We start from the raw sequence: 24,046 nt of genomic DNA, 5'->3' as shown, positions 1-24,046 counted from the left end.
AAAGACAGTCTCTTCAACAAATGGTGTTGGGAAAATTGGATAGCCACATGCAGAAGAATGAAACTGGACCATTTCCTTACACCACACACAAAAATAGACTCCAAATGGTTGAAAGACCTCAATGTGAGACAGGAGTCCATCAAAATCCTAAAGGAGAACGCAGGCAGCAACCTCTTTGACCTCAGCCGAAGCAACTTCTTCCTAGAAACATCGCCAAAGGCAAGGGAAGCAAGGGCAAAAATGAACTATTGGGACTTCATCAAGATAAAAAGCTTTTGCACAGCAAAGGAAACAGTCAACAAAACCAAAAGACAACCGACAGAATGGGAGAAGATATTTGCAAATGACATATCAGATAAAGGGCTAGTATCCAAAATCTATAAAGAACTCATCAAACTCAACACCCAAAGAACAAAGAATCCAATCAAGAAATGGGCAGAAGACATGAACAGACATTTTTCCAAAGAAGACATCCAAATGGCCAACAGACACATGAAAAAGTGCTCAATATCGCTCGGCATCAGGGAAATCCAAATCAAAACCTCAATGAGATATCACCTCACACCAGTCAGAATGGCTAAAATTAACAAGTCAGGAAACGACAGATGTTGGCGGGGATGCGGAGAAAGGGGAACCCTCCTACACTGTTGGTGGGAATGCAAGCTGGTGCAGCCACTCTGGAAAACAGTATGGAGGTTCCTCAAAAAGTTGAAAATAGAGCTACCATATGATCCAGCAATTGCACTACTGGGTATTTACCCCAAAGATACAAAAGTAGGGATCCGAAGGGGTACGTGCACCCCGATGTTTATAGCAGCAATGTCCACAATAACCAAACTGTGGAAAGAGCCAAGATGTCCATCAACAGATGAATGGATAAAGAAGAGGTGGTATATATATACAATGGAATATTATGCAGCCATCAAAAGGAATGAGATCTTGCCATTTGCAACGACGTGGATGGAACTGGAGGGTATTATGTTGAGCGAAATAAGTCAAACAGAGAAAGAGTATCATATGATCTCACTGATATGAGGAATTCTTAATCTCAGGAAACAAACTGAGGGTTGCTGGAGTGGGGGGTGGGGTGGGAAGGATGGGGTGACTGGGTGATAGACACTGGGGAGGGTATGTGCTCTGGTAGGCGCTGTGAATTGTGCAAGACTGTTGAATCTCAGATCTCTACCTCTGAAACAAATAATGCAATATATGTTAAGAAAAAAAAAAAAAGAAGAAGGTAGCGGGAGGGGAAGAATGAAGCGGGGGAAATCGGAGGGGTAGACGAACCATGAGAGACGATGGACTCTGAAAAACAAACAGGGTTCTAGAGGGGAGGGGGGTGGGAGGATGGGTTAGCCTGGTGGTGGGTATTGAGGAGGGCACATTCTGCATGGAGCACTGGGTGTTATGCACAAACAATGAATCATGGAACACTTCATCTAAAACTAATGATGTAATGTATGGGGATTAACATAAGAATAAAAAAAAATAAAATAAAATAAAATAAAATCTTAAAAAAAAAAAAATTTGGAGAAAGAAAAAAAATTTGACCACTATTCCTTCAAATTTTTCTTAGTGCTCTTCATGCTCTCCTCTCCTTCAAGGACCACCCAGTTACATGTATATTAAATACTTGATACTATTCCATAACTAATGATGGTCTTTCACTTTTTAAATTATTTATTCATTTTTTATCCTGTATTTCATTTTGCATCATTTCTGTTGGTCTTCAATTCACTAATCCTTTCTTCCTTGGTACCTAATCTTCCATTATCCCCATTAAGTATATTTTAATTCTCATCTTTACAAGTTTAATTTGATTTTATTTTTCTATGTTACTTATTTCTACTTTTTTAAATTGTATGGGATACAATTATAATAACTATTTTTAAGTTCTTGCCTGCTAGTTCTAATATCTATATCACTTCTGGGTTGACGTCCAGTGTCTAGTTTTACTGTCCCATTATTGATTGAGTTTTCCTGCTATTTTGTACCTGGTTATCTTTGATTGGATGTCAAACACTGTGAATTTTATCTTGTAGGGTACTGAATATTTTTGTATTCCTATAAATCTTCTTGAACTTCTGGGGGGCAGTTAAATTACTTGGAAACAGCCTGATCTTTTCAGGTTTTGCTTTTATGATTTGCTATTCTGTCCCACAGTAGTGCTCATTTTAGCATTCATTATTCCCCATTGCTGAGATAAAACTTTCTAAAATACTCTACACAATATTCCAGGAATCTTGAGGGTTTGTAGTCTGTCTGCTGGGAACAGACATTATTCTTGGTCCTATGTGAATGCAGGCCAGTGTTCCCTCTAATCATTTTGAGTGATTCTTTCCCTGGCCACAAATAGTTTCTTCACACACATGTGCCAATCGTTAGTCCACTGAATACACAAAAAGAACCCTCTTCAGATCTCCAGGGTATCTTTATGTTCATCTGTCTCCTCTCTGGTACTCTGTCTAGCAAACTACAGCTGCCTTGGTCTCCCCAAGCCCTCAGAACTGTCTCCTCAACACAGGAAGACATCTAGGCTCTGCCTATACTCTTCTCCCTGTGGAATAGCTTATAAACTCTCTCAAAGCAGGATGTTAGGGCAATCATGGGGCTCACTTTGTTTATTTTCCATCTCTCAGGTATTACTCTCCTTTGTTGCCTAGTGTCCAATTTCCAAAAAAAACCACTGTTCCAAATACATTGTCTATTTTTTCAGATATCTCTGGCTGAAGGGTAAATCTAGGCCCTATTACTCCATCTATACTGGAAGCAAAAGTCTTAAGCGTGTATTTTAACTATTGCTTTTACTTTAATCAAATGTTACACAGCAAAGGAAACAATCAATGAAACTAAAAGGCAACCTACGGAATGGGAGAAGATATTTGCAAATGACATATCTGATAAAGGGTTAGTATCCAAAATATATGAAGAACTTACAAAACTCCATACCCCCCCCTAAAAATAATCCAATTAAAAATGGGCAGAAAACATGAATGGATACCTTTCCAAAGAAAACATATGGATGGTCAACAGACATGAAAAAATGCTCAACATCACTCATCATCAGGGAAGTACAAATCAAAACTACAATGCGATATCACCCATACCAATCAGAATGGCAAAAATCAACAACACAAGAAACAACAGGTGTTGGCAAGGAAGTGGAGAAAGGGGAACCCTCTTACACTCTTAGTGGGAATGCAAACTGGTGCAGCCACTCTGGAAAACAGTATGGAGTTTCCTGAAAAAGTTAAAAATAGAACTCTCCTATGATCCAGCAATAGCACACTAGGTCTTATACCAAAGAACACAGAAAGAGTAATTCAAAAGGATACATGCACCCCAATGTTTATAGCAGCATTATCTACAGTAGCCAAATTATGGAAACAGCCCAAGGGTCCATCGACTGAAGAATGCATAACAAAGTTACGGTACACACACACACAGAGTGGAATATTACTCAGCCATAAAAAAAGAATGAAATCTTGCCATTTGCAACAACATGGATGGAGCTAGAGAGTATTATGCTAAGAGAAATAAGTTAGAGAAAGACAAATACTATATAATTTCACTCATATGTGGAACTTAAGAAACAAAACAAATGAGCAAAGGAGAAACGAGAGAGAGAGAGAAGGAGAAAGAGAAGGAGAGAGAGAGAGAGACAAACCAAGATAGAGACTCTTAACTATAGAGAACAAACCGATGCTTACCAGAGGGAAAGTGGGTGGGGGGATGAGTAAATAGGTGATGGGGATTAAGGAGGGTGCTGGCTGTGATGAGCACCAGGTGTTGTAGGGAATCACTACATGGTACACCTGAAACTAATAATATACTGTATGTTAACTAACTGAAATTTGAATCAAACTTTTTAATTAATTATTTAATGAAATGTCACAAAAGTAGTTGGTAGGTTATAAGTATCAGACATAAGGAAATTATGGTGATTACCAAACTACTAAATTTTCATTATATTTTATTTTCCTTAAAACTTTACATTTTTATCCAAGATAATAACCTTATATTTTTATTACTCTCTTGTCATCAATTACACCTGGTAGCATGCTCACCATCTAACAGAATGCACTGAAATGTAATTGAGTCATGACATTTTTTTTAGTTTTCCACTCTCACCTAATTAAAATTCCAGAAAAAATGATAATAAAGTTTCTCAGTACTTCCATTAAGTGTCATTATTTAAGCAGTAAAATGTAGAAACAAATACTTAAGAATCTGGGATGCCTATGAAATATTATTTGCGTTATGTTTCTTAAAATTCTTCATAGTCCATTAGAAGCAGTTAACTCTGTTACTTTTTCTTATTACTTCTTAATTTTTGTTTTGTAATAGAATAAAGAAGTAGGGAAAATAGAGTAAGAAATATTACATAGTAATATAATTACAAGATCAGAGTCAAAATGTCCTTATTGAAGATTTAATCTAACATGTCAGATACATTCAGTTTTATATATGAATCATGGTGAAATTATCTGAGACATGTAGTAACAGATAATATCTAACTGAAATTTGATAAATGTCTGTTGAATAAGTGGATTATAACAATGAGTTGTTACAATATGGAAGATAACCCTCTATTAATTGAACACAAGACTACCAGTTATAGGAAAGAAAAAAATAATGGAAGAGAATACTTTCAAGTTTATACCATGACAGAGACCTTAAAATACAACAAAGCAAAGAATTTTACAACTGGAAGTCTTTTTGAGATCTTGCAGACTGCCTTTCTTATTTCAGAGATGAGACAATGGAGACACAAAGAAAAGGTATACATCTACAAATGATAATAGTAAAGAGAAGAAGTAAGAACAGTAACTATGCCTTCTGATTTCCAGTTTTCATCCCTTCACCAAACAAATTAGCCATAGTATTTCTTACTTTTTAACTTCTCCCAATGTCCTCGGAAGTGCTAAATAAATACTAAAATTATACATAAAAGAAAAAAAATTAACTGTTTCCTAAATTTTAACTACTTTTCAACTATGAAAATTATGAAGCATCCAACTTTTAAATAATTTCAAGTGTATAAAATGTCAACTAAATGTTGTAAGACAAATTTATTTTAGTTTTTATTTAGTTTTATTTTCTTAACAAAAATATAGTTTTTATTTTTTTTTAAGATTTTATTTATTTAGAGAGAGAGAGCACAAGCAGGGGGAGCAGCAGAGGGAGAGGGAGAAGCAGGCTCCCCGCTGAGCAGGGAGCCTGATGTGGGGCTCGATCCCAGGGCCCTGGGATCATGACCTGAGCCGAAGGCAGACACTTAACCAACCAGGCCACCCAGGTGTCCCGAAAATTTAGTTTTTACATGGTTATTTCACCCACCCTCCTCTAGATCCCACCTTAGATTCCTTAACCCAGCGGTTCACATCCGTCCTCCAACCCAAGGCCTCTCTGTAAAATAAATATTCTGTAACATCCCCTTTACTCCTTTGAAAATGAATCCAGAGGTAAAATGTCCTAACTATATATATATAGTTATATGCTAAGAGAAATAAGTTAGAGAAAGACAAATACTATATAATTTCACTCATGTGGAACTTAAGAAACAAAACAAATGAGCAAAGGAGAAATAGAGAGAGAATATAATATATATATGAGAATATAGTATATATTATATATATAAGGAATATTATATTATTATTATTATATTTTATTTTATTTTATTATTATTATATATTATATATATATATAACTTTTAAGATATATATATTCCTTACTGTATAATAATAGGGAAGTAAGTAATTTATAAAAAATAGAACATATTTAAATAAGTAAGTGCTCAGCCACAACATCATAATAAAGGAGTTAGGTGCTTGAATGTAGTCAATCTGCCACCAGGTAGCTAGCTGGTTTCCACCTTTGTCCTCCATTCAATAAATATGTCAGAACGGTATATTCAAATGAACGATTACGTCGCTTCTAAGAACCTTACATGTGCACTGAGCGGTATGCCTCTTGGTGGTAGAGCTACAGAGGACAACCGCCATTGAGCTATTAAAGGCCAGTGGTGTTTCCCTCCCGAAGATCTTCTTAGATGCCTTACGGCCTCACTACTGGCTTGCACGAGAAGTACTGGTATCACTTGGAAGCTTGTGAAAATACAGATTATCAAGTCCTACTTCAGAAGTACAGAATTCAAATCTATATTTTAACAAGATCACCACATTATATGAGTGTAAATTAAAGGCTGGGAAGCCACTGGGCATTCCTGAGGGACATAACAAAGGGTAAGCAAACTGCACATAATTTTTTTAAAATGGTGGTTTCAAAATTTATTCTGAAATAAAAAACATATTTGAAAACTTCTAACAATATTTTGCATCTAAATTGATAATAAACATATGCCATTGTTATGAATAAACTAATTAGGTAAATATTCATTAACTCAAAGCCAAGATCTAGGGCCAATTGATATTCATTCACTCAATAAATACTAAGCGTCCAAAACCTGTGAGGGAAGAAAAAAGTCATAAAACAGGTCAAAGCTCCTGTAGTTAAAGATTAAACTAAAACTCCTTAAAAGAAGAAAATGTAAAATACTTTTGTATCTGTCAAACACAATTCTAAGATCTATAGAGATTTAAATTAATTGAGCCAAAGCTTCTCTTTTTGAGGCCACCAGTTTCTGAATGATACTGAGGAAACAAATTACTAATAATACTTTAAACCGAAGTTATATTCCTTATCAGTAGCTCCATTTCACTGTCTAGCTCAAACTGCTAGAAGATCCATTCTGGTAAGGAAGGAGAGCGATGCGGAGAGAAAAAGAGAAATAGAGAGAGACAGGGGACCCAGAGAAAAAAAGGAAGGAAAGAGGGAGGGAGAGCCTGGGAGAGGGACAGGGAGAAAGCAGAACAAGAAAACAGGCCTAAAATATGGAAAGAGCCCAGATGTCCATCCATAGATGAATGGATAAAGAAGATGTGGTATATCTACAAGAAAACAGGCTTAACTGAAATGATTTAAACAGTAACAAAAAATGGGCAAAGAAAGCAGACCTATCAACAGAACAAGAGAACTAACTACTCTCTAGGGTAGGAGTTGGCCAACATTTTCTGCAAAGGGTCAGAGAGTAAATATTTTAGGCTATGAGAGCCATATAGTCCCTTAAAACTACCCAACCCTGGAGTTGTAGCTGAAAATAGCCAGGAAACACTAAGTAAATGAATAGTATGGGGTGTTCCAGGAAATCTTTATTTACAAAACACAGGAGGCAAGCCAGATGTGGCCTGGAGGCACAGTTTGCTGACCCCATGCTCTAGGAGAAAGAATTCCGTGGGTTCATAGATGCACACATGACAAATTGCTACAGAATCTACATTTAAAAATAAAACAAAGCTCTGTTTTTGCTTATGATAAGGGGAATTGAATTATTCTTGAAGAGAAAGTATTTTTCAAATAAAAGCTTTTACAAATTATAACCAATTCCATTTTCTAGGCATAACTACTAAATCTAAAACACTCTTCTTTCCTGACTAGAGTAATTCTTTTTTTTTTTTTTTTTTATTTGAGACAGAGAGAATGAGAGAGAGAGCACATGAGAGGGGGGAGGGTCAGAGGCAGAAGCAGGCTCCCTGCCGAGCAGGGAGCCTGATGCGGGACTCGATCCAGGGACTCCAGGATCATGACCTGAGCCGAAGGCAGTCACTTAACCAACTGAGCCACCCAGGCGCCCACTAGAGTAATTCTTATACACAAAAGGAGCTACTAGTTTGACTTATATGAGCTTCAGAAAGGAAGGATATACTTACAGAATACTTTGAGTCATTAAGGTACACACTTACTAGTAATGGCAGCCAAAGTCACCAGGCAAAAGAGAAGGGGGGAAAAAAAAAAAAAGAACTACTATATCTTGCTTCCCCACAATGGATCAGATTCTACTGTTCATCCAGGCTAATCCTTTGTCAACAGAAGAGTTGAGAGATAATACTGAAAGAGATATATTTGTTCTCATCACTGCCGTCTTCAAAGATTAGAGAGATGAATCTAGCTTCCTTACAAAGATGAATTAATCATTCATAAACTTGTTGGATTTATTTTTAACATCCACAACTTCCTGATGAAATGCATCCCAAAACTTCATAATCTATTACATGATCCAGTGTTTTAGTATTTCCTTTTATTCTTCCTAAACCACCTTTCTAAACTCCAAAGGAAACTATCTCATGTATCTATCTAGCTTTTGCAGAATGCATCTATGTTCCCATTATCCGTTTTACTTAGTCATTCATTCATTGAAAATCCTACCTCCACTGGTTATCATCTATTTTTTCACCCAAATTCATATACCGTGACCACTGTAGTTGCCATTTTACAGGCTTTATTGATTTCTAAAGTCCTCCCCACTCACACTGCCTCATCATTTACCAGTCCCTACACAGCACTGTCTCCTTACCATATTTGTAATACTCTGCCTGAGTGCTTTCTCTGGCCACAAGAACATGCTTGGCCAGTGAGTTCCAAAGAGTTAACACCCTCCGGAACAACCCCAGACCAATAACAAAGGAGAGAGAGGGATAAATACCCCAATCTCCTTGCCCATTAGGTAGGATAACTCTGAGGCCATTGTACCCTGTCTCCCAGAAGTCTCAGTAAAATTGAGACACATTGGCCAAAAGAGGTAACCTGCTCTTGAATATGCCTACTATTGTGTTTTTCTCTCTTAACTGGATCATTGCTCACTCCCCTATAGGTGGTGCCTGGGACCGCCCTCCAAATAAACTATTTTGTCTGCTTAAGGTGGACCTCAATCGAAGATGGTCCTCTAAACTTAAAATTCTTGGGTTCCTGAGATTTTACACTGAGACATGTTCATGGTATTTCAGCCATGAAACCACCACTGTTTTGCCCAAAGATAGGATTACATTGTTTAACTTTTGCTAGTTTTCAAAAGAACTGGTGAAGTCATCATTTTATTATTCTCCTAAGACATAGCAATACATCGGGGTGACACTTTAGGCACTGTATAAAGTGACTTCCAATTATCTTACCTGTGATAAATGAATGCTCAGAACCCACCATCCTATTAGTATAATTTTAGGTTTGATTTTCCACAAACGCATGACTTTGGACTTATTCACACAGAAATTTATTGGCCACTTCTGGGTGACAGAAATAGTATAAAACGGATTTTTTTTTTAATTTGCAATTCAAATAGGAATGTGGTATAGAAAAATAATCTTCCCATGAAAATGTTTCATTCTCCCCTTCCAAAGGCAGGAAACAAAGAACCATAAATACTATTTGTAAAAGTCTAACATTTTTAACACAAAGAAGCCCATAGAATTGATCCCAAATAGTAGTAACAGAGTTAGCCCACAGATAACAGCAAACTCGTGAAATCCTTTCATCGGGATCTACCTGCCTGGAAAACTACCTCATCCTTCAGCCCAAGGTGGAACTTTTAGAGACCTCAGTAACTTTTCCCATTCTCTTACCTCCCACTTCTGGCTAGTTCCTTCAATGCAACCTCTCTAAAATGTCTTAAAAGCATCTCCTCTTCATTCCCATGGCTCTTATCCCAGTCTGTCTTTCCTATGCCAATAGCCTTCTATCTAATTCCCTGTTTTATTTCATTTTTTCATTCTGGAAAATCAGAATAAACCTAAGATTGTTCAAACTTCTAAAAGCTCAAGTCCTGAACATCACTTCCGGCATTTATATATAACACATGGACATTGACATTACATTTAGACAACTTGTTGCCTAAACATTTCATATATTTTTATTTCTGTTTGGAATGAAGGTTAAAAATAATGTTTACCTAAAGATTAAACAAAATGTTTACCTGTCTGAAGCTATGTCACTGGCAATTTGGTGCTTCACTCCTGACCCATTTTTAATAGAATCCTGTCTTGTGAGCCCATGAGAGCGACTTTTCTCCACTGCAGGTACAGATAAGTCACCTGAGGGTCCTTGGAACTGGGCCTGCTCATGCACTTTTGCTTTCTTCTCCTGAGGCGCCTCCTCATTCCGCAGTCCTTGGAGAGCCTTCTGATCAGGTTGCTGTGGTGTATTAGATCCACTATTATAAAACCATGCTCCTGATTTAGTGAGGATTTCTTGTTGTTTTCGGCACAAATTACATACCCACATAACCTGCACACGAAGACATAGGGAAGAAAAATTAGTGTCTTCAAAAGTTAAACACAAATCAAAAGAGAAGGCAGTTCAAACCAACAACAAAAAATCCTATGGTTATCCTTTCTGAAGTTAAAATACAATCCCAATTAACTGCTACCATTTATTATAGCACGTATCTTTTAATTTTGTCAGCATAATTATAATAAAACAGGCAATGTTAACCAACAGCAGAAATACCAAACTAGAGTCCCAAATTACTGGTTGTTTATATGTATTCTTTAATTACTTTTTATTTAAATTAGGAGCATGGTGTAGTATAGGGAAAATGGATTTTGAGGCTAGACAGTCTTAGGTTAAAACACCAACTACAAGATTAGAAACTGTGCAACCTTGAACAAGGTGCTGAACCTTCATATCTATAAAACAGTTTCCTTAGTGATAAAATAGGGAAACTGGGATGATAGTACTATTTTTTCCTATATTGTTTTGAGAACTAAAGATTGGAAATAACTTATATAAAATGTCCAGCACAATGCTTGCTATATTTAGACTTCTAGTAGATGACCTACTAATAATTAGGTTAATCTTCTATCACCAATTAATTACATTATAAGCTTCTTGAAGGGGTATTTATTTCTTTTAAGTAGCTCTTAATGGCTAAAATAAAGCTAGGAACACTGTTGATCCTCAATATAAACCTATTAATTGCTCATAATTTATAAAGGATACTTGTTTTTTTTCCTTTTTGTGGTAAAAAAATTTACCACTTTAACCATTTTTAAGTACACAGTTTGATGGTGCTAAGTATATTCACAGAGCAGTGAAACATATCTTCAAAACTTGTTCATTTTGCAAAACTCAAACTATACTCCTTAAACAGCAAATCCCCTTTCTGCCCACCCCCCACCCCTGGTAACCACCATTCTACACTTGATTTTTTAATAGATATGTTTTTCAGACTCCAGGAATCTAAGAATATTTTAACTACTATCTTTGTGACCACAAAACCTTCACCTTCTTCTAAGAAATCTTTTTTCAATTAATCAGAAAAAATAAAATTATATATTCATGAAATAAAAGGTGAGTTCATATTTTGAGTGTTTTCTGACGTTTATGTCAAATACTGAAACTTACACAGCTCTCAAGATTGCCAAACACTTCTTTATAGTTTAAATAAGTTATAATAATAATAGATAGATAATCGCAGTAAAAGGAAGATTCATTATGGTGTTTTCAACTGATAAAAAGATTTTTTGTAAAATGCCATTTAAAATTTTTGCTTAATTGGCCTCATTCTCCTTCATAATGTTTGTATAATCCATATCATACTACATTGCACTTAATCATTTTTATTATTTTGTTATCTCTTTGAACTGTATATACATTTCTTTTGCCCCCCCTCAACTAAATTCAAAGCTCATTGGGGACAGGGTTTACATCGTCTATTTGCATAAAGGGGCGTTATCAATCACAGGACAGTAAGACCTTTAAATGCTTACTAACTTGAATTCTTTTGAAATCCTTCTTGGGGAAAGATGATAAGATATTGGATACTATTACACTAAGATTTATGTTTCACTGATTTCTAAAAGAATTAGTCATCAATAATGTCAATATATGTGCCTATTTTATTTTTATAAGTAAATAAGAAAGTATTTCTGATATGAAAATACCAAAATATCACCCATATTAAAAAAAAATACCTCATGGTACAAATTTCTTTTGGTTTGAAAACTCATGAAATACATCCAACTCTCAAAAATGAAGTTTCAACCAAAATCTTCAGCCTTTTGATGCCATCTTGTGACAAATGTTGGTACTGCAGATCTCTCTTAAATGTGAAAGGTAAACTAAATATAGAACCACAAAATAATGTTTATAAAATAAAGTTTGAATTTCAACCTTTCTGTCTTATTTTAAACAGATTACTATTCACATTACAGTGATAATATAAGCTATATGATTTCATGATATGAATCCATTTAGAATAAGTCAGAGTACTGAAAAATAATACCCTTTGTGCCTGGTGACTGACAATAAAACAGAAGTGAGTTGTTGAGACAGACAAGCATCCAATCACAATCATCTGCAGAAACAACCTACTGCTGCTTCATTATTTGCGACAAAGTAAGCAAGTTACTTAAGTTCTTCTGGAGCAGAGATTCTCAGAGACTATCCCTGGTACAATGGCATCCATATCACCTGGGAACTTGTTAGAAGTGCAGATTCTCGGGGCGCCTGGGTGGCTCAGTCGTTAGGTGTCTGCCTTCGGCTCAGGTCATGATCCCAGGGTCCTAGGATCGAGCCCGCATTGGGCTCCCTGCTCAGCAAGAAGCCTGCTTCTCCCTCTCCCTTTGCAGCTCCCCCTGCTTGTGTTCCCTCTCTCTCTGTCAAGAGGATAGATAAAATCTTTTTTTTTTTTTTTAAAGTGCAAATTCTCAGGCCCCATTCCAGACCTACCGAATCAGAAATTCTGGGGCAGGACCCAGAAATCTGTGACTTTTTGGCCAAATGCTATAGGTGATTCTGATGCCGGGTAAAGTTAGAGAACCACTGGTTGAAGCAGAGATTCCCAACTTGATATGAGGAATGGGTTACATGTATGCTCCTCAGTGACTACAGAGGGCTGTGCGTAGCCTCACCCATTTACCTCAGCGTGAACTAGCCATCGTACAAATGGTAACAGTAACATTTCTGTGTAGCCCAAAATGGGAACAAGACTTGGAAGAACGATGCACTTCATTTTCCTCACCTGTTAACACCCAGGGGCTACTAATATAAGATAAATGAGTAGAAGGCTTGAAGGATGCTCTACGATTCCTGTTAACGACTCTCTCAGTATTCTCTCCCCATACTCTCCGGGATACCCACGTTGGCTGCTTACTTTTCTGACTAGACTCTATGCTCCCCCCTGAACTGCCAGCTCTTAGGATCCTCATATCCTAACACCCAATTCACTTTCCTTTTCTTCTTTTACTATCTCTGCTCATTCCTGGATTAAAAGCTTGTTCATCTTTAAAGCTCAGGAAACAAATCCACTCACTTGAAGTAGTACAGAGACTGACGCTTCCACTCAAAGTCCCTCACACACACAGCAATGTAACTTCTGAACTGAGGATACTGAACTCTGTCTCACAAACACATACGCACGTGTACGTAGGAGAGGACTTTTAACTAACTGGTTATGAAATTATTAATGTCTATCAGAGGTAAGGTATGTGTCTATGAAACAAAATTAAACTGATTTGGGAACAAAATCACAGGGCTTTTGTTAATGAAACCCTTTAACCAATTACGTTAATCGGCAAGTGTATCATACGATGAATGCTGTTAAAAAATATCTTAGTAATATATATGCTTGTAAATAGCCATGGTTAGGGCCTATTAACTTTGCTGATCTTCATAAATATCGAAAACACCAAGGCCCTGAGAATACAAAGGCATATAGGATTCAAAATTATAAGGTATTATTACCTTCATTTCTAAATATGCCAAATTTTTCAGAGTAGTATAGCAATATTAAGAGATGCAATACTCTCTAATGACCCAAATTTGCCACTTATTATCATATGTTCCATTCTACAAACAACCTTGGTGGGTTTGAAAGGGAGGGAAAAAAAACTAAGGAAAATAGAAATATTTCTTAAAAATTATATAAATAATAAATGCAAGCACTAAGCCGAACAGCCAAAGAAAAACAAAATTATGTCAAGTGCATACAATAATTTAAAAGAATTTAAAGCCCTGCAAAAATGTAATTTTCATTTAAATAGGGATAATAAATAATAGAGTAATTCAGGGAAGTAAAGGATTATTGGTTAGACCATAGACCAATTTCATAAGATCCAGCGAACTCTGTACACATAAAAGAATTTACTAGACTCCACTTCTCATCATTGCAGCCTGCTTATAAATGTGTATATTAGTCAGAGAATATAAATTGATCAGCTTAATCTGTCATATGACTAGAAAACTGAAAGATCCTGGCTAACTATTAAATTTATTTTCTTTTTCCCCTAGGATGCTGCATTTCTCAATCTCCCTTGTACTTAGGGATGGCCATGGCCATATGGCTATGTCCTGGTTATTTGATTATAAGTACAATGATGTGTGCCATTAAAAAACTCTCATATATGGGGCGCCCGGGAGGCTCAGTCAGTTAAGTGTGTGCCTTCAGCTCAGGTCATGATCCCAGGGTCCTGGGATCGAGCCCCACATCAGACTCCCCGCTCAGCAAGGAGCCTGCTTCTCCCTCTCCTTCTGCTTGCCACTCCCCCTGCTTGTACCCTCTCTCTGTCAAATAAATAAATAAAATCTTAAAAAAAAAATACCTCTCATATACTACCATCATGCTCTTCATTCAAGACCTAGGAGATAAAGGAGCTACCAAAAAAGGAGCCCAGAGCAAAAATGAACTATTGGGACTTCATCAAGATAAAAAGCTTTTGCACAGCAAAAGAAACAGTCAACAAAATCAAATGACAACTGACAGAATGGGAGAAGATATTTGCAAATGACATATCAGGTAAAGGGCTAGTATCTGAAATCTATAAAGAACTTATCAAACTCAACACCCAAAGAACAAATAATCCAATCAAGGAATGGGCAGAAGACATGAACACACATTTTTCCAAAGACAACATCCAAATGGCCAACAGACACACGAAAAAGTGCTCAACATCGCTCGGCATCAGGGAAATCCAAATCAAAACCTCAGTGAGATACCATCTCACACCAGTCAGAATGGCTAAAATTTACAAGTCAGGAAACGACAGATGTTGGCGAGGATGCGGAGAAAGGGGAACCCTCCTACACTGTTGGTGGGAATGCAAGCTGGTGCAGCCACTCTGCACAGTGTGGAGGTTCCTCAAAAAGTTGAAAATAGAGCTACCATATGGTCCAGCAATTACACTACTGGGTATTTACCCCAAAGATACAAATGTAGGGATCCGAAGGGGTACATGCACCCCGATGTTTATAGCAGCAATGTCCGCAATAGCCAAACTGTGGAAAGAGCCAAGATGTCCATCAGCAGATGAATGGATAAAGAACATGTGGTATATATATACAATGGAATATTATGCAGCCATCAAAAGGAATGAAATCTTGCCATTTGCTATGATGTGGCTGGAACTGGAGGGTATTATGCTAAGCAAAGTAAGTCAATCAGAGAAAGACATGTATCATATGATCTCACTGATATGAGGAATTCTTAATCTCAGGAAATAAACTGAGGGTTGCTGGAGTGGTGGGGGTGGGAGGGATGGGGTGGCTGGGTGATAGACATTGGGGAGGGTATGTGCTATGGTGAGCACTGTGAATTGTGTAAGACTGATGAATCACAGACCAGTACCTCTGAAACAAATAATACATTATATGTTAAAAAAAAGATAGTAGGAAGGGAAAAATGAAGGGGGGGAAATCGGAGGGGGAGATGAACCATGAGAGACTATGGACTCTGAGAAACAAACTGAGGGTTTTAGAGGGGAGGGGGGTGGGGGGATGGGTTAGCCTGGTGATGGGTATTAAAGAGGGCACATATTGCATGGAGCACTGGGTGTTATATGCAAACAATGAATCATGGAACAGTACAACAAAAACTAATGATGTAATGTATGGTGACCAACATAACATAATAAAATTAAATTAAAAAAAAAAAAGGAGCCCAGGAACCTTAATGAGCCCTTGGAAGAAAGCCCTCTGCTGATCATCCAGACCAATGTGGACTGTAATGTGGACTGTAAATAAGAAACAAACGTCCATAATATTGAGCTACAGACACTTTTTGAGTTTATCCCTCACAGCTGATAGCATTCCCTTAGCTAATTGAGATTAGATTAGATTAGATTAGATAACATGTTGTTGAATGTGTATCACCAGCACAATCTTTGTATGTGAAGAACAGTGCATTCCTAAACTCACACAGGAAAGTGCTTCAGAGTAGTTCTGGAGCCAGCCTTCACTGAGTCATAAGAACCAGTTGTGCACATTTCTTCCCAACTCCACATTCAACAGAGTAATGTGGCTTAGCTTGAAATCAGCCCTGGAGGCGTATTTAGACAACAGAAATTGGAAAATGCCACAAATCAGGGCTTTTTCTTACAGAAAACTTGTTGTTAATCCAACTAGTAATATTAAAAGATTAATACTGCATTCAGTATTAGTAAGTAAACTTGGATGAAGCTGCAATTTATCATAAAAATTAATTCAGACCATAAAATTCCAGTTTATTTATAGATGGGCCAATAGCTATTAATACTAATTCATTAATTATTTACTCATTCAGACAATATTCACCAAATGCCTCGTATATGGCAGGCACTATGTTAAGCACTGGTAAATACAGTTCAACAGACATAGGCTTTACTGGGGAATTTAAAGTGTCATGGGAGAGACAAGAAGCAAAACAAATAATTGTACAAATACTGTTTCTATTACAATTATGATAAATGCTACAAAATGAATGCATTTCCACCATAGATCCCTTGATATCTTCTTCTCCCCTGACCCAGGCTGTTTGAAAAGAACAAGGATTCAGAAAAGATCTGCAAGAGACCTGGAAATCCAGACAGGCTCAATCACAGCATTACCCAGAAGTTCCCATCACCAGAGCCATGGTGTCTCCGTGTCTCAAAAGGCAGAATTTGGTGGAATTTGTAACTACTAACCGACAAGCCCCTCCCCCAGCACTGTCCCAGTAGATCTGCAAAGTTGAAGTACTGACGCATATTCTAGAGGTCTCCAGTTTTCAAATACATTCCTTAAGCAATTAAGAGATCACTGTAATCGCTAAGTAACAGGCTTCCGGATTACAAAACAAAAATCAGAAATTTTGCTTCATCTAATACCTCAAGACAAACAGCAAGACTTTCCCAAATTCCTCTTGAACGACAAGCATGGCCTCTCTAGCTACAGCCGCATTTGCGGACTGAAGCAAGAAAATTCTATGGTGTCTTCCGTAAGTCTCTCAGCAGATAGCAGGACAGAAGAAGCTTTAACCTGGAACATCTCCAAATCTTAGTTGTTGCAAACTCTTTTCTGTTACCAATTGTTGTAGCTTTGAAAACTTACTTGCAACAAAACATAGCTTATTTATTTTTGATCTGATTTTCCTCAACAGCATACTAGCCAAATTAAAAAAAAAAAAAAAAAAAAACCACTCACATAATTTTAGTCTGTTAAATAGCTCCTTTGGATAAATTCTCTATTTCTGATATTTCTGCCCCTTTCCCTGCTGTATTCCAAGAATGTGTCTAGGTGTTCTATGGGGCTTCTGCTGCTGAAATCTGCAGCTCATCTAATTCATTCTGGTTCTTCTCAATTTTGATAGGATTGTGCTCCGCTCATCTAATTCATTCTGGTTCTTCTCAATTTTGATAGGATTGTGCTCCACTATTGACTCGATCTCACCTCAGATCTCAAGGCACTGCTGAATCCGCTTAGTCCCCAAATAATCCTCTATTCAGCCATGGCTCAAGCTATCTGTTTGGAAGCCTCTTCTGCAAAGTCATCTCATCCTTCATCTCTCATCCCTCAGGATAGGGGGATGTCATGACAGGGACACGCAGCTACTTTCATGTCCTCCATGCCACACTGGAACTAAGGATAGTTCTGGAAAGCTAATGCTGGCCCTTTCTTGGCCATGATGCAATGCTGAATTCATCTGAAGTAGCCATGCCCTCAGTGGGTGCTAGAGCATCCAGATAGGTGATCTCTTGCAAGAACCTCAAATATTAAAAAGGGTAAAAGCTGCCCTTCAATTTAACCAATAGGCATCCTCCTCCTGGGTCAAAGCCTAGAAAGAAGTTATTAGACCAAACTTCTGATCATCTACTGGCCTTACCTCTGTCTTCTTTCTCCTTCTCTACAATGCACAAGGATAGAAGATGGGGGCCGGCTTTTCCTTGACTTTCCTTTTCTGTATCCCTAACGCTGTCCCCAATTACCTTTAGGCTTGAAGTAATGAGCTTCAGGTTTCCCATTTTGTAGCTTCTCTTAACCCACCCATTGCCTTAAATAGCAAAAAAAAAAAAAAAGAAAGAAAGAAAGAAAGAAAAAAGAAGCTGGCTTACTGATCAAGGAATCCAAACTGGGAGGCACTTCAAATATAATATACCTATTATACCATGATTCGAGCATTGTCAGCTATGTTCAGGGATTAATAATTGCCTAAGTACAAAGTATGGACCAGACCCATATGCAGACAGAAAAGTCTCATACCTCTGCTCTGGGTAGTTGTGGGATAGGAGGCTGGAGGAGAGAGAAACCTAGTCCAGGCAAAGTGTCCCCAGGGAATATGACAATAGCCTATACTACCCAGAGTTGATATTACTTAAAGAAAAGAGGTTAAAAGTGCCAGGTTTTACAGCAAAATTAACTGAAGTCTGTAATCTAAAAAAAAAAAAAAACAGCAGAAAACATCAGGGGTAGGAGGGCCTGAGGCAAACTTCAGATACTAGAGAAAAGAGCCAGTTTGGGAGAGTCAAAAGGAAAAATCTGTGTAATTACGGGGGGAGAACCATGAGGACCTATGGTTGAGCTATACCGTGCTATACAGAGCATGTTAGTAGTAAGCGAGTTCCTTTGGAAAAAACCAGAAAGCAATATCATAAGTATTAAGGGACTCATTCACTTTTTGAGTGTTCTCCAAAAAGAGTTACCGAATGAAGCTGAAACTGGATTCAACCAATTAAATTACAGAACTGAGGTGGTTAGATCATATTAGTATTCAGTTGCACGACCTTACAGTAAGTAACCAATTAAGTTAGAAAATTGAAACGATCAGATAATTGAGTAGCAATTTCAACAACATTATAATACCCATAGTATGATGGGTCCATCTCACATTTTGGCAATTCGAGATGCCAAATATTAATTAAAAGACAGGAAATGATAATGAAAATGAAGGACAAGATAATTAAGTTGAAAATACAATGATTTATTATATTACCAGTCAGTCAATATTACTTAAATTTCAGATATCCGCCCTATTTAGCCAAACAAAACACCCAACTGAGAAAAAAACACAATTTAACTCATACTTTAAAGGCTCAGAGAAATAAAAGAATTAAAAATTATACCACCCGGCCAAAATTTGAACCTTCTCTCCTCTTTCCACTTTCCCTAAACTCTATTTTTATCTCTACATATTAAAGTAGTTTGTTTTATGCCATGATACAATTCTTAATTTTTAACATCTCTCTGCTAAAACAGACATAACTGTTATAGAAAGATTTTTGGTTTTGCACCCAGAATTTTAGCTTATAAATTTACATAGGAATAAATTAAATTAAGATAAAACAGAAGAGAGATGAAACTCTTAGAAAAAGAGACCAGACTTGTGGTTACTAGTGACAGACTTGATGGAGGAAGGTGGTCAAAAGGTACAAACTTCCAGTTATAAGTACTAGGGATGTCATGTACAACATGGAGACTATAGTCAACACCACTATATGATATATAGGAAAGTTGTTAAAAGAGTAGATCCTAAAAGTTCTCCACACAACAAGTTTTTTCTTTTCTTTTTATTGTATCTATATGAGATGAGTATCTATTGTATCTATATGAGATGATGGAAGTTAAAAATAAAAAAAGATAAATTCTATTGTATTAAAAGGTTTACTTTTGAATAGTAAAATAATAAAGTAAAAAGAGAAACCACCATCTGGAAGAGGTTTTATTACAACGGATACAGCTAACAAAGGGTATGCATTCAGAGTATATGGAGAGTTTCCATATTCAATAAGAGAGAGACAAACATCACAGTAGGATAACAGGTCATCAGTTTGGCAATATTTAAAAGTCTGACAGTAGCAAACATTGGAGGGGCGCCTGGGTGGCTCAGTCGTTAAGCGTCTGCCTTCGGCTCAGGTCATGATCCCAGGGTCCTGGGATCGAGCCCCGCATCGGGTTCCCTGCTCAGCGGGAAGCCTGCTTCTCCCTCTCCCACTCCCCCTGCTTGTGTTCCCTCTCTCGCTGTGTCTCTCTCTGTCAAATAAATAAATAAAATCTTAAAAAAAAAAAAACAAAAAAGCAAGAAGACATGAACAGGTATGTATAAGTAGCACCGCTTCCATTAGAAGAAATCTGGATAACCTAAATCAACATGACAATGGATAAAGTGTAGCATATTCATACAGAAGAATTCTATTCAGCAGTCAAAACGAATGAATTGGGTTTTGATGAGTCTAAATGTTGAGATAACTAGAAATACAGAGTTAATAAATAAAACAAGCTTCAGAGGAGTAAATACAGTATGATCCGTGATACAGCATTACAAACCTTGCAAAATAATACTATCTACGGATTAGCAGCATATATGTATAAAGTATTCAAGATAATCACTCTAGCTCTAAAAAAAGAAAAAGAAAAATATAAAACAAATATGGCAAAACACTAAGATTTGTATAAGGTTGGTATTATTCTCTAAACTTGACATTTTTGAAATGTTTCAAAATAAAAAAGAAAGGGGCGCCTGGGTGGCTCAGTCGTTAAGCATCTGCCTTCGGCTCAGGTCATGATCCCAGGGTCCTGGGATCGAGCCCCACATTGGGCTCCCTGCTCAGCGAGGAGTCTGCTTCTCCTTCTGACCTTCCCCCTGCTCGTTTTCCCTCTCTCACTGTCAATCTCTCTGTCAAATAAATAAAATCTTTAAAAAATAAATAAATAAAAAAGAAGGAAAAGAAAAAAACAGGAGGAGGAGTTGGGAATATGTAAGAAGGAAAGTCAGACTAGAAACCAATCAAGGTTAACTGGACTAGTGAAAATATTTACTGATACTTATAATCACACTGAAAGTAAAGATGTATTTAACATAAATATATTAGTTAACTGAGAATCAATTACTGAATTTTCATACAAATGTTTTTAAAAATAGAATATAGCTTACTTTCAGGGGCTTTTATATGGAGGGGTGTGAGTAAAGGAGTCAATTATATCAAAGGTAATCAATTAGCTGTACATATTTTGTGGTGTTGTTTTATTTTTCTTTTCATCAAAGTATGTGATTTATTTTATAAACTCTGTTCTAAATTGAATGTTACCAAAAAACTAGGGAAGTGGTTGCCAAAGTAGTCATTAAAAAGATTTTAATTGCATATTATTATCAGGATAAGGTAATCGTTGCCTTCATAATAAATATTTGACTTCCAAATCTCATTTTAATTCACAACTGCATTTTAAGTTTAAATTTCTTTAAGTAATTTTTTTTTAGGACAACTCTTACACAGTAGGTATATCCAGCAAGATTAAGGAAAGTGAATGTTTCTGCAATTACTAAGTTTTCCCACTAGTCTGTGCTACAGCACTTTGTTCAAGCTGAACTCACTGGCTTCCTTGTGTATTAGCTCTACATTGTTAACCCCTTTTTCCCTAAAAATAAATTAAATTTCAGTTAAAAAACAGTAACTTTAACAAAATTAAAAAGTGAGTTCAAAGAGTACATTATAAAATGTGATATTAATTAGAATAATTATTTTTCACTGCATACTGACTCAAAGATGTGAATAAATACAACTATCAGTTGTCAGTTTTCTTTTCCATCATTTAGAAGAATTTAAAAGTTATGTCTAAATTATAGAATTATAAAATCATTTCAATAAATTTAAAGTAAAATTATGATTTAAAAATGGGGGAAGCAAGTTTAACTTTTCTTAAATAGAAAGCATATTCATCTTGAGGATTTCATTTAAAATGGAAAACAGAACGTGACAATTTCTGAAGAGGACATGTTATAAAAGGAAGGAGGCCAGAACATTTATATGAAGGTTATCAGACAGTAAAGATGATGATAATTCATCCAAATTGAAGAAAACAGGGAGTATAAAACTAGACGCAATCCTAACATAATACTAACAAGATATGGTGATATGGAAATCACAGGAACACTTGGGGGGGGGGGTATTTTTAAGGAAGAGGTAGTAATTCAGAGAAAAAATTCCCAAGTATAAAGCTTCATTTACCTGTTTCTCAGATTCTTACTAGTAATTCTTTAAAACTTTAAAGTTAAGGGACAAAACTGTTTGGGATCTTCCATAGTTTCCTGTAAGTAAATTTTCAGAAGCCATAGACTACTATATGGACTTCCTTTAAATTGTACTTCCTGCTCCTGTAACTGCTAAAAAGCAATAACATCACTCATCACATACAGTCGTGTGACCTACTTCAAAGCAAGGTTCAATAAAAGGCAAGTCCAACTTGACCTATCCAAGAGACATTTACTGTTCTAAGAATTTACAATTCTAGTGTGTTGATACAACACTATCATAACACAAAATTAAAAACATAGCCTTAGGGCGCCTGGGTGGCTCAGATGGTTAAGCGTCTGCCTTCGGCTCAGGTCATGATCCCAGGGTCCTGGGATCGAGTCCCACATCGGGCTCTCCGCTCAGCGGGGAGCCTGCTTCTCCCTCTGACCCTCTCCCCTCTCATGCTGTTTCTCTCTCGCTCACTCTCTAAAAAATAAATAAAATCTTAAAAAAAAAATAAAATAAAAAATAAAAACATAGCCTTATATCTAAGCTTTAGTGCATTTGTATTTTGATTCATCTCAAACTTAACATGTCCAAACTGAATTCCAGACCTTCACCCCAAAACTGTCCCATCCAGTCTCACTCATAGCAGTTAATGCTGACTCTGAAGCCTCCCAGTTTGCCTTAGGCCAAACATCTTGGAATCATCTTTTTCTCCCACATCCCACATAGATTCTGCCAGAAAATCTTCTTGGTTCTACTTTAAGCTATATCTACAGAGATGACATCTCACCATCTCTACCTCAACCACCCTGGTCTAAGTCACCAACATCACTTGCCTAAATTACTGCAATAATCTCATAACTGGTCTCCCAGGTTCCATCCTTTTCTCTTTTCCCATTAATCTATCTCAACAAAACAGTGAAGTAAACCCTTTAAAATATCTTAAAATGTAGGGCGCCTGGGTGGCTCAGTTGGTTAAGTGATTGCCTTTGGCTCAGGTCATGATCCTGGAGTCCTGGGATCGAGTCCCGCATCGGGCTCCCTGCTCAGCAGGGAGTCTGCTTCTCCCTCTGACCCTCCCCCCTCTCATGTGCACTCTCTCTCTCATTCTATCTCTCAAATAAATAAATAAAATCTTTAAAAATAAATAAATAAAATATTTTAAAATGTAACTCACATCATGTCACATTTTTGGTCAGAATCTTTTAATACTCCCCATCTTGCTCAGAATAAATGCCGAAGCCCTTACAATGATCCAGAAGGTCCTCTGCAATCTTACTGTCTAACTCTTGTCTATCACTCTTCTCACCCACTTGCTCTACTCCAGCCATACACTTCCTTGCTATTTTCCAACATGTCAAGCATTCTCGTACCATAGGACTCTTGTATTCACTGTTACCTCAATCTGGACTGCTTTTCCCCTACTTATCTACAATGCCAATAACTCCCTCATCTCTTTCAAGTCGTTGCTCAACTGTCACTCTTAAGGCCATCCAAATTAAATTTCCAACACCACCCAAAAGTATCTAGATTTTAATTTTTTTCCAGTGCATTTACACCTTCTTAATAATACTTATTCATCATTAATATTCATGTTGTGTGCACCTCCTAATTAGAATATATTGTCCAGGAAAGTAGAGATGTTTGTCTATTTTAGTTTACTGCTCTATCCCACATGCCTAGAAAACACCAAGACAAGCTCAAGGAATGAGTGAATTAATATATTAACAATAAGTACATAACAGTTATATGTTTCTTTCTTTAAAATGTTTACTTAGCAAATTTCTACAATCCAAATACATAGGCTTTCATGAAATTGTTTTTAAGAAAAAAATCAAATAATATTTAAGAACTTTCCAGATTCCAAATGTTTATCACTCTTGACTGTGGTGATGGTTTCACAAGTGTATGCATTTGCTCAAGTCCATCAAATTGTTTACATTAAAGATGTGCACTTTTTTGTATAACAATTA

At 36.7% G+C, this 24,046-nt stretch overlaps 1 protein-coding gene across 22 annotated transcripts in view; it reads right to left on the bottom strand.

Moving 5' to 3' along the window:
• RIMS2 (regulating synaptic membrane exocytosis 2) overlaps positions 1-24,046 on the bottom strand; it is a 595,628-nt gene that overhangs the window by 410,012 nt on the left and 161,570 nt on the right. For all 22 annotated transcript variants that reach the window (XM_021688297.1, XM_044914274.1, XM_021688308.2 and 19 more), the window contains one exon: positions 9,806-10,116. In XM_021688297.1, coding sequence (XP_021543972.1) covers positions 9,806-10,116 — 311 coding nt within the window. The remainder of the gene's footprint in view (positions 1-9,805; positions 10,117-24,046) is intronic.

This window comes from Neomonachus schauinslandi, chromosome 4, assembly GCF_002201575.2.
Source record: "Neomonachus schauinslandi chromosome 4, ASM220157v2, whole genome shotgun sequence".
NCBI lineage: Eukaryota > Metazoa > Chordata > Mammalia > Carnivora > Phocidae > Neomonachus > Neomonachus schauinslandi.
This window is presented reverse-complemented; position numbering and strand designations above follow the sequence as displayed.